Source organism: Brachionichthys hirsutus, unplaced genomic scaffold (assembly GCF_040956055.1).
Source record: "Brachionichthys hirsutus isolate HB-005 unplaced genomic scaffold, CSIRO-AGI_Bhir_v1 contig_723, whole genome shotgun sequence".
Lineage (NCBI taxonomy): Eukaryota > Metazoa > Chordata > Actinopteri > Lophiiformes > Brachionichthyidae > Brachionichthys > Brachionichthys hirsutus.
This window is the reverse complement of record NW_027180336.1, coordinates 454,870-467,161: the sequence shown is the minus strand read 5'-3', so window position 1 is coordinate 467,161 and position 12,292 is coordinate 454,870. Positions and strand designations below refer to the sequence as shown.

Genomic DNA, 12,292 nt, shown 5'->3' with positions numbered 1-12,292 from the left:
AATTGTTATTTTTTCAATAATTTAAAAATCACATTGCATACTTTGTCTCAAATGAATCTGAAACAACACGAGACCCCTGCTGGCCACACATTAGTTTCTGACCTTTAAATGTTCTCTCACGAAGAATCCTCCTGGTCTTTTTTTTTTAACAGGGATCAAAGAAAGGGCAAAACAAGTGTGGAAATGCTCATTGTGAGCATGACCCCAAATGGCTGGGGCTCACACAAAAGGAAAATGGGTCTGCAATCACAAAAAGAATGGCCTGTTTTCCTTCCACATATGAAACGATTCCCCATGGGCATACCTACTAATGGAGTCGTTAAATTCTCACACTTTTATACTGGTTTTCATTTCTTAATTTCCCACGAACTCCAGTCTGAATGAAAGCTCTGTCTCCAGACAATGTTGGTAATTAAAAAACAAGCATGCTAATACTGATATCAGTATTCTAGCGAGCTATCCGGCGCCTCAGGAGGGGAACGCGGTGCACTGCCAACACTGATTTTAGAGAGGAGGCGGAGAGCTGCTGACCTCGACTGGAGATATTGTCAGACGGTCGAACAAATACTTTGAGGATCTCCTCAATCCCGTTACCATGTCTTCTACGGGAGCAGAGGCTTAGGTCTCAGAGGTGGACTCGTCCATCACCCGGGCTGAAGTCACTGAGGTGGTTGTCAAGTTCCTCGGTGGCAGGACACCAGGGGTGGACAGGACCCCCCCGGAGGGGGTCCAGATTGGGCGGGGGTTGCAGCTGAGTGTGAAGCAAATGGTTCTTGATTGGGAAAAAGGTGGTCTGCCCTCTTATTTGCCTCAAGTGGAGAAGTTCAAGTATCTTGGTGTCTTGTTCACGAGCGAGGGAAGGATGGAGCGTGAGATTGACAAACCGATTGTTGCAGCGGCTGCAGTGATGCCTTCGATGTAGCGGTCTGTCATGATGAAGTCGGAGTCAATCTCTGCAGGGTGGCTGGACTTTCCTTAGAGATGGGGCGAGGAGCTCAGTCACCAGGGAGGAACTCTGAGTAGAGTAAAAGGCCTGATGTCAGGGGATGTATTGATGACTTTATTTGGAAAATAAACTGAGATCCATGACAGACAGACTCGGTCTATACGTTTAAGGAAAATGCTGGTTTATATTTGTCACACATATGTGTTAAGCAGAGCAGCGGCTGGCTGGCTGTGGAGGGATTTGGTGGGCTGGCAGGAATGGAAATCATTCAAAGGAGGAAGAGACAAGCTGCTTACCACTGTAATTATTAAGCTATTCACTTCTGCAGCAGACAGCTGGAGCAGAGTAATCTCTCGGTACCTATTTACTGTAAAAGCATCCCATTTCCATCCCATTAGACATACAGCGCGGGTTATTGAAAAGCTGTAAGGCAGGTTGGAAAATGCATGCATAAGTCAATTCATCGGCCCATCACAGCTGTTAAGGAAGAGATTATACATTCTTTTGGACTTGCCTTTGTCTGCGGGAAATGAATGACTTGCAGTGCTTCATGCGAGCATCGAAGAAAGCTTTCTTGCAAGGCGGCCACATGCTTGACTCAGTTGTGTGTACATTCTGATTGCACACCACCTAGCCACTTTTTGCCCCACTTCGCTACAAATGCAGATGCTCTAATCTCATCCCTGGGCCCAGGATTTACAAAAGAAAAGGTGTCACAAAAGCTTCTGGAGATTTGCATGGACCCAGTTTCTTGTCTGTGGCAACTGAAGACTGATTTTATAATCTGCTCCACATGAAGCAGACGGTGGTTTGACTCTTTCTGCAGTATATTTTATGACTGCCAAGAGCTTGTGACAGAAGGAGAACTGAGAACCTCCTGTCACTCGTTGGCTGCTTTCAAAGATGATAGAATGCAACTGCAAGACGAGTCACAGCGGAGATGAATCTAAGATAATGGCTGTTTGAACTTTGGAGGCTTCACAAATTATATTTCTGGAGCCAGTTGGTGAAATCTGCATGATGGTTATAGCTCTCTTTTTTTTTTTCTCTGAGGAAGGCTTGTCACCGCCGGCTGCTTCAGCTGATGTCTAGATTCAAGCCACCAATGTTCAGCTGAAGTTTTTGCCTGGACCTCCTGTGATAATAGAAAAGTAATCTTCAGATGCTAATGGCTTTTCTCGTTCAGTAATGTGACTTGATCCGACAGGTACTTTCTCATTTAAACATTAAAACACATAGCTTCTTCACTTTCCTTTACCCCCTCCAACACGATCGAGCTTCACAAGAAATAAGAGACAGAGGGAATAGGCATCCATTTCTAATTGCGCCATGTGCATAGGAAGTGTTTTTGTTGGCAGGGAAATCAACTCGCCTCCCTAAAGAAACACCAAAGGTTATCACGTTTGCTTTCTGTTGCTGGGAATGAGGGATTTTCGAATGTGTTGTAACCAGAAGTAATTTTAACAATGTCAGAGGTGAGTGAAAACACAGCCCCTCCCTCAGGAGTGTCTCTGTGTGTGTGTGTGTGTGTGTGTGTGTGTGTGTGTGAGGATCCAAGCTTTGAAGTCTGTAGATTTTCCACTCACAAATGTAAACCAAAGATAAAACAAATGTTCGGTACAAAAGGAAGACCCCCTCTATTCTATTCAGAGATAGCAGCACTTCCTCACTGAAGCCGATCATGCTCCAGCTAGTATTTACGCAGCTACCCTAATCATCGCATTCAGAGCCTGGATGTTTTAAAGAATGTCTTCCATTAAGAACCACGATAACAATTAAAGCAATCAGACCAAGTAAAATCTGTAGCTGTGGTTCGTCTAGCTGCAATCTGAAAGTCAAGTGTCAACTGAAGAGGCTCATGAGGATGTCATCGCTCTTTCTGTGAAGTCTTTCTGCTTGTTGGAGCCAAATGCTTCCATTTTTTACTGCTTCTTATTAAACCGGCTCGGCTGTGTCTGAGCACATCGATGGAAAGATGGAGGAGATGAGATTACAGCCGTCTTTACGCTCTTGGGCCTTGCAATGGGTTGGTTTTGATTGCCTGGCTGAAATGTCTTTGCATTGAGCCTGAGTTGGAATAACGTGACGCTGCCGCCTCACATCAGCAGGTGCTCCTAATCTGCTCATTGAATCTGTTCAACGAAAGCAGGGGTGCCGAACCTGTCCGGTGGAGGGCCGAGAGGCTCCAACCATCTCTCCAGCAGCTGATCTCACTAATGAGTTCCTTCTCTCAAATTGGAGGAGGTGTTGATAATTAAAATCGCTTGCTTTAGTAACCAGCTGGAAGGAAAACCTGCAGCCTCTCGGTCCTCCACCGGACAGGTTCGACACCCCTGAACAAAAGCCTTCAGACAAAACACCTCTTTCCCTGTCTGTAGCTGTTAGACCACCGAACCAATATTCTTTATCTCACAAACACGAATAACCAGTGCATACATCATATTAAATGTCATATCCCTTTAATATTTCATATTTTCATAAGCAAGTTTTAGAGAAGTGGCGTAACACCTGGGTGACTATGAGACGCTTTGTGTCATCTGGCCATTTGTAAAGCAGCAGCAACAATATATATATATATATATATATATATTGTTTCTGCTTTGCCCATATTTTGGTAAAACATGCAATCTATTTAACCTGTACTTTAGCTACAGATAAAAAGGACCCCACTTCCAATTCCAGTCTGAGAAAGTGTTCAATGTTTTAAAAAGTAGGTTTCTTTAAAACTGTGTACCGTATTTTTCTTACCATAAAGCACACCTGATTATAAGGCGCAACATCGCACAACATCAATGAATGGGTTTATTTTCATACAAACACATGCACCGGGTTATAAGGCACATTAAGCAGAACAAAGTCAGATTGTGTGTGACTTTGAACGCTTGGAGTTGGAGTTCTTTGGCTAATCCACTAATGATGGCAAACTCCGAATTAGTTTGCTTCACTTGGGTTTTGACAGCATCGATGAGTCGCAGATTGCTTGGCGCAGGTAATCTTCTTGCTTCCTCCACTCCCGTCCCGTTGATTCATTAATGTTGAATTCTCTCGCAGCTGCTCTGCTGCAGGACTGATAGTTTGAAATCCACTTCATAAGCATGTCGCCTTCTGTCTTTCTTTTTTTTTAAGCATGGCATTTTGGGGTCCTCACACAAACACCATAATATTTTGTTGAAGCACAGTACCGGTACGTATCACTCCCATGGGCTGGATGACAAATAATTTTCAGACATCTCACTTACAGTAATTTCACTAATGTTGGTGACTGGAATGACTATCTAATCCAACCTATGACTGTCTGTCTGTGTCACTTGCATTCATATTGAGGCTTTTGCATCTAGTCTGGTACTTTTTGGCCTCAGAAAAATATCACTAGCAACACTGTAAACTTCAGTTCAGTTGCGAAAACATTCTTCATATTGATATTTCTCTACTTCCTTTTTTTACTCCTCCAGTTTTGGCTGAGCTCTTGTGAATTTCCAGTTCTCAGTATCCCATTGAATTGCAAAGTTGCTTCTTTCGGAGCAGACACATTGGGAATTTATCAGACACTTTCTCGGTTGTGTTGCCCACAGTATATATTTAATGAGGTGTTAGAGGTTTCATGCTATTGGTTTACTTGTTGACCTCCTCTGGAGATTTTCAGACTTGGATAAAAAAATAAATAAACAATGCACGCCTGCAAAGATTTGCTTTCACCAGCTTTAGTGGAAACTCATCTAGCAGGCAGTACAAAGAAAACTTTAAAGATAGATTGACATTTTAAATTAATGCTGCAGGATTTATATTTAACTTTCACTCATATTATAGCTTCATAAAGTAGAATAATGAGTGTCAGGAACCCGGCCGGAGCTTCCTGCTCCACGTAGCTCCACCCTCCTGCTCTCCTCTCTCTGCTCTGCCTGCCACACCCGCCATCAGCTCATCCACGTCACCTGTGCTGCTCAGGACACCTGCTGCTTGTCTCCTCATCAGCCCCACTGCATTTATATTCTGCTCAGGCCTGTGCGCTCTGCCAGATTGTGACTTGTTTCTACTCTCCAGCACCCTGATGTTATGCTTTTGGGCTCGCCCTATCAGCATTCTGACAGTTGTGTTTATGTTTATATATTATTCTATAATAGACTTTTATTTCTGCACTGAAATATTCTTGAGTTTAGTTTCTCAAACAAAGCTGCAGACACTTCAAAGTCATTGGAAATGTAAAAGGCCCAGTGGGAGCAGGAGTGCTGACTTCAATTTTATGCATAATACTTCACACAAGCCCCTTAATAGTGCTGCAGAAGCTTCGGGTGGGCCACAGTGAATGCACAAGGACACACACACACACACACACTTTTTATAATTTCCACCACAGAATCACAAGTCTGCCGGTATCCACCGTGTGAAATGCCTAGGCCAGCATCCTTCCTCCTGTTGCTACGTGCTGCTAATAATGAGGCTGCTGTTATCACTCACCTTTCTACTCAATTGAGGCAAAGGGAAGAAAAAGGCGATGACAATGTTGCCTCTTTGTCCAGTGTTATTGTCCAAAATATTTTGTGCCCCTGAAAGTCAGAAATCCCCTTCCATGACAAAATGTTAATTGCCAGCACTGGTCTGCATCTTTCACCTTGCTGCAGGAACCACCATGCTGCCCATATAAAGGAGTAGGACATGTTTAAAGGGGTGTCTGGTCTTGTGCATGTCTGGAATGAGGACATCTGATTTTCAGGCCAATATTCTCTGACATATATATATATATATATCTTTAATACAGCATAACACATATTGTTCAGTGCCTCAGTTCGGAGATACACTATATTGCCAAAGACATTTGCTCAGCAATAAATTCAGGTGTTCCAATTGTTAAGTGAACCCTTCAAATGCTAGTCCAGTTAGAATGAGATTCTTCAGTTGAACTGACCTTTCGGACAATATATGTTATTTTACTGAAATCATCGTTTACACCACCTGACAGTCAGTCATCAATCTGAGCTGGACCGACACCAAGGTTTCTGAGTGAAATGCTGAGTCTCGCTGCTACAGTGAATCCACAGAAGGTGAACCGCGATATTGCGAGGGACGGCTGTACTTTCTGCCACCTTGCTATGCAGTACCGCATTGGTACTCCCATCTCCTGTGCTCCTACCATTGCTGCCACATGGAGGGGCTCCCGTGGGACTGGGCTCTGGGCCCGGTTTGGGGTGAGGCCGAGGAGGCTAGGGGTTGGGGTCTTGCCACTGACTGAAGCACACTAGTGGTCTTAAGGAGCACTGCTGAGGGGAAGTCATGTGCGTTTGAAGTAGGGACCTCAGAGAGCCTGTTTACCCAGGACAGGGAGGGGTAGCTGGCCCGCTGCACAAGAATGCCTGTGTCATGACTGCAGCAGCAGAGAGGAGGAATGAACTCCACAATCCCAACAGTGTCGGAGCTGGGCCAGGGCTGAGGTGGCAGCCATTTCTTCCTATTTATTTTAGCTCTCTCGCTACTGAATCGCTGGCCCTGTCTTTGACTCGAAGCATCCCCGGAAAAGTGAAAAATGACCTGCACTTTATGATTTGAGATGTCAAGCGAATGAAAGAACTAGATAAAACATTGGAACTGTTAATTGCTTTGCTTTCATCAGAGGAAGGATACAGTGCACAGAAGCCTTTTATCTCCAAACACACACTTTGCCTTTCTTCATGTAAATACGTTCACAGTGGGATCATTACAATGGTGTCGTAGTTCAATGTTACACACTAAATCTACTTGACAGGAACACTGTGCTGTGGGTGAATGCATGCTTGTATGAGTCGTGTAATTATAACTAGTTTAAAGGCTGAATGAGGTAAAAAATAAATAAAAAAATTACATTATAAAAAAACAGATGTCCATCAGATTGGGCTTAATTCACACTGCTGGAATGAGGTCTGTTTTTTCATAGCACACACAAGCTACTTGTGAGTCCATGTGACCTTTGTTTACCAACCCAGGTTTGTTTGTGAATGGGCAGCATGAACCCACATGAACCTGAATGTTAGCTCAGTGTCTCTGGCAGAGCTGTCTGGGCATACCCGCATCGCCAAATGAAAAAAAAAATGCAAGCTTGATATTTAAAGCAAACTCATTCATCACTTCTGAAAACGCTGCTGGGATTACACATTGCCACCATGTGCTTTTAAGATCAAATTTTTAGTCCACAGAATTTCAGAATCCTTTAAATGCTTATAGTAAACATTCAGATTTAAAATTGGGCGTGCAAATAAAATACCCACCAACCCTAACTCTAACTAACAACCTAAAAACCTTCTTTATGACAAACCAAACGGCTGATTTTATAGCGGAAAGTCTGACCTGCAGTGCTTCCATCTGTAAAGCAGAGGATATCTGTGGCCGCTTGATCGTTTTCCTGAGTGACTCACTGGCGTTAAGATTACCGCCTGAACAAGAAGAAGGATTTCACAGCGGTGCTGCTCTAGGGGTTTGACAGAGACTATCTCAGCATTCAGAGGATAAAGCTTCACAGTATTAAGTACTGAGAGGCCGTTCCATCAGCACTGGAAGTATAAATACGTTCTCAGTCTGATTCAGCAAGTTCACGGGGGGACAGAGAACTGTCAAAGATGGCTCAGATCATTTTCACAACAGGCGAAGAACGGAGCATACTTTGATGTTAAATCAGATTTTCTATTACCGGTATATAACTCTAATGGATTATCTCTGAATTGTTAAAATGTCTTAAGGTTGAATAAATGTGTTTTTATATTTCTATCTCTGGCTACTAAAGGAAAGATTGTGATCTCAAGGTCACGTGGGTTAGGCAGCATGGCGGTGAATTTAGCTGATGGAGATGCTTTAAAAAGGCCGGAGATTTTTCACAGCACTGTATATAACCTGATGCACAACAAGCATGCAAACAGTTACTGACACAAATCCAATCCTGTGAGCGCTTCAGTACTGCATTCCTGAACATAAGGGTAATTATTTATGTAGAAAAAATACTTGTTAAGGGTGTTAATATAAGCATTTTTATAAAGTTTTAAGGAAGCTGAATCTTTGACTCAACCAGCATCAGACTAACCTTTCACTTGTCCTTGATCCCGGCGCAGGTCCAGAGCTCAACGTACCTGAAACTCTCGACTCTATAGTGCAGCAGGTCACTGAGGCTGCTCGCCGCCGCCGCCGAGATGCCGGAGATACTGCTTACAACATTGAAGTCCTGCTTGGAGTTGATGACTCGGTTGTCCGTTTTCATGGCAAGGAGCATGTGCAGAATTACCTTCTCACACTCATGAATATTGTAAGTTACCAATGCTTGTTTGAGTACCTGCACTTGTCTATGTGCTGATTGTTGGGCTGTCCAGAATTTAACAGGCGTGGGTGTTACGGTGATCATGGAGAGATATTGTAATGCATGGTCGACTGTATTGGATAAATACTGTGGGAATTACCTCACTTCCTGTTAATCACCTCCAATATCTGCTGTCAAGATGTAAAGTTTCTACTTGTATTCCAGGTGATTCCATTTCTGTGAGAAATTATTTATAAGGAGCTGTTCTGACAGAGAAAACAATGACTGTGTATTGTTTGCATATGAACAAGTTCAGCTCACATATTTAATAAAAGATAATATCATTATTTCTATAGCGCTTTCTAAATCAACTTACAAATAACTGAAAAAAATAATATTGTTTTTGCAATGTATGTAAATGCATAGTAGACTAAGTTATCACAGTTTTAGTCACAAAATCATTTCATTAAAGTGTTTACTGGGATTATTTTAAGAAAGCTGACTTTAGAATATCGTAAAATATTTTCCTAATCATTTCCTCATCAAATTCATGCATTCTGTTCGGTGACATCCCCAAGGATCAATAAGGTGAAAAAATGCTCCCAGGGAAATTAGCATATATTTGTGTCCCATTAGAATATATTTTCCACTTCCTCTGACCTGTGTGGAGAGCACTGACAGGTTGTCAGTGCAATGTGGTGGAAAGGCTCAGCAATAAATCAGTGGCCCAAATCAAATGAAACCCCGGGTGCAAATTAAGCCTCCTCCTGTACACCGCCTGTGGCCTGAACCAGATGTGGATTGCTCACTGAGTCGATCAGTATTTATCGAACGTTCAATCGGTTGGTGGAAAAGTGGCAGGATAATGCCCGACATTTTGAGAAAATGTGTGAAACAATTATGAGACAACAAGAAAAAAAGATGGAGAAAATGCTTACAGATTTAGACTTGCTTGTATCTGTAGCTGAAAGTAGATATAACAGCAAATGTGTCTTTACCCTTAAACACAGCAAATGCAAATAAAATTGCAGGTTGTAAAATTGCAGGCTGTATTATTTAAAATGGTAATTAACAGATCTTTCTTTATATGCGTCCTGCCCGTGTTGTCTTGATGATGGTAGGACACGCCTCCTCTCTTCACTCGCTCTCCCATAAAGTTTCAATGTGGCAATTTGACTGCTCTGTGATTATAGTCCATCATGAAGGGAAAGACTATAGTTTGTCTTGCTCTCTCCTCGTGGGATGGGTTGAAAGTAGGAAGGAGAATTAAAGAAGAGAAAAGCTGTAATGTTATTTCTGTCAGTTTTTAATAAACTTTTTAACTTTCCTTCTCAGGTCAATGAGATTTACAATGACGAGTCCCTCGGCGTCAACGTCAAAGTTGTCCTGGTGAGGATGATCATGCTGGGGTATGCCAAGGTGATTTTCTCAGTCAATGATGTGGGAGACTGCAGTACTGCAGCCGGAAGATAGAAGAGCACTTTTCAATTAATGTTCTTTCAACTGATAAATTGAGTGACAATTTTAGCATATGCTATTAGAATTTTCAGAAAGGCTGTAGTTATGTCTTTATCACAGCCCTTTGCTTCAGTGTATATTTCTCCTATGAATTCAAGTCTATGGAAACCCAGAAATCCACAGCTTTGTGTTCTCATGCCATTAATGCAACATCTTGTGATGTATATGCATGTGTGTTTAGAGTAGAGTAAAAAAAAAAAATGTGTGTGCTGAGTGCAATATACAGTGACAATAAAATCTTTCTTTATCTTTCTTCTTAAGTGCGGTTGAAGATTATTGCAACATCACAGAGCACATCAGTGACAATTCCATAGCCATTTGTCATATAGGGCATAGAAACCGATCTTTATTTCAGGGCTCGGCCACCTGTGAATTCTTTCACACCTACATCAAAAACACGATGGCATCTCAGAAATATAAAGTCTTGAATGCCTTATTTCCTGTAGCTATATTTTAATTTGTTGTCTGATTATGATTGTCTCATGCTCAATGACGGAACACTTATATGCTCCATTCCCTTTCTTCTCTTTCCCCTGTCAGTCTATCAGCCTCATTGAAAGGGGCAACCCATCACGGAGTCTTGAGAATGTGTGCCGTTGGGCCTTTGTGCAACAGAAAGGCGACCCTGAGCACGCAGAGCACCATGACCATGCGATTTTCCTCACTCGCCAAGGCTTCGGCCCCACAGGGATGCAGGGTAAGGTGCCAGAGGTTCCACTGGGTCAAATGAGAATACGTTTTTGATCTGCCTGGTGGTGATTAACCTGAAAATAGATACAGGAAGAGATTAATCGTGCTACATATCAGTACTCTGTGTTTGTTATTCAGGAATGTATGCGTGATGTCACTGGTCATGAAAGACAGAAAACCTTCACTTAATTTCAAAGTGTTACAGCTTCTTCTGATGTCCTCAAAAGTTGAAAGTTCACGCAGGACATTCAACAAGCTCAAGCTTCTAATTTATACAAAAGTTGCAAATTGCAGTATTTTTTATATGTCTAAAACAAAAAATATATACAGTAAATGGTTCCTTTTTTTGTAGAAATTAGTAATTACTATAAATTGTATATTACTGGTAAGAGAAGTGTAACCTTGTAGTGCCACAGGGAATTGCTGTTCTGCAGTCAGCTCAGTGAAACAATCTCGGACTTGGGTGGGTTCTGTATTTGATCATCCTTTGGTTGCTGTGCAGGCAGCTCACCTCCTGAATACCGCCACTCATCCTAGCATGAATAATGCCCTGGGCAGTTTATATAATTCGCTGCAGAGTCCTCCCGTCCAAGGCTGTGAATACACTTTTTTGGTTTGTGATGTTTACGTATGTTATGAGGTACAGTACTACTTTGACATACGAGTATAATTCGTTCCAGGACCAAGCTCGTAACTCAAATTGCTCGTGTGTCAAATCATTTTTCCCAATATAAAATAACGGGGGGACGGGCTGGAACGTCCCAAAATCCAAAAAACACAGCCGAAGCAAAATCTAACGAGCAAGCAGTTCAATACAATATGCAGGTTAAGAATAAAAATACACTGCCACAGGGGTAAAATCAAATATGTTCCAGCACATCTGCAGTGCTCTTTGTTCAAGAAGGCAGGATATCTTTGAGTCATTTGCAAATAGGCTACCCCAAAAACACTGAAAAAGCAAAGCTATCATGTGCATGAAAGAAAGAGAGAGATATTTACAATCATCCAGAAAATGAATGCAAATTGGGGACTAAACGCTTACTAATTAAGTTCTAAACCCCACGCTCATTTACAGCAGCATTCATGATTCACATCTTTCACTAATTTAAATTAAAAGGTCTTTGATCACTGTGTTCTGAAAACCTGCATTCTGTCAAGCACCAACTAAAGTTAGCAACAAACTCGGGCAGCAAAGGCAGCGTGGGCTTGACTTGACAGTGAAAACATGTTGGTAAAGCACCAACAGCCTTCCACAGATGTTCTTCTGTCCAACAGTACGTTCACACCACAGGGCTTAATGCTCAATTCTGATTTTATGTTGGGTTTTTTTTTTGGGGGGGGGGGGGGGGGTGATGATGATGAATATATTTATTAGATGGAATGTTAGAGTACAGGTACAGTCACACAGTAGCATGTATTACAGTACAAATAAGGTCAAACATCCTGTCTAAGAGGAGCATTTCAAAAAAGCCCTTGCGGTCTTGTTTCCGTTGAAAGTCCTTAGTACATAAATCATCGACATTTAACAATACAAATTTCACAATACAAATAAAAATAAAACCAATATTCAGTTACTCAATTGGTATGTTTTTTTGCGCGAATTCATTCACATTTCAATTGAATGCGACATGTATGCAATCTCCTGTTTGAATGCCATGTGACACAAAAGTGTACCGCATGCACAGAAGGAGGCAATGATTGTCTCGGTTTTACACTTCTCCCTCATCTATTTGTCACACCAAGACAAATATCTGACAGATCTGAACTAATAGAGCGTGTGGTTTCAGCTCGATCTGAATAAATGGACCCCACTTGACACTTCTGCAGCACAGCAACTACCGCTCCCTGTCGGACAGACAGACAGACAAATGAGCATGGTTTGACGT

General features: G+C 42.1%; 1 protein-coding gene across 1 annotated transcript in view; it reads left to right on the top strand.

The window, feature by feature from the left end:
* Positions 1-12,292, top strand: part of LOC137913599 (A disintegrin and metalloproteinase with thrombospondin motifs 3-like) — a 53,309-nt gene that overhangs the window by 22,899 nt on the left and 18,118 nt on the right. Inside the window, exons 4-6 of the mRNA XM_068757241.1 lie at positions 8,017-8,207; positions 9,534-9,617; positions 10,257-10,413. Coding sequence (XP_068613342.1) covers positions 8,017-8,207; positions 9,534-9,617; positions 10,257-10,413 — 432 coding nt within the window. The remainder of the gene's footprint in view (positions 1-8,016; positions 8,208-9,533; positions 9,618-10,256; positions 10,414-12,292) is intronic.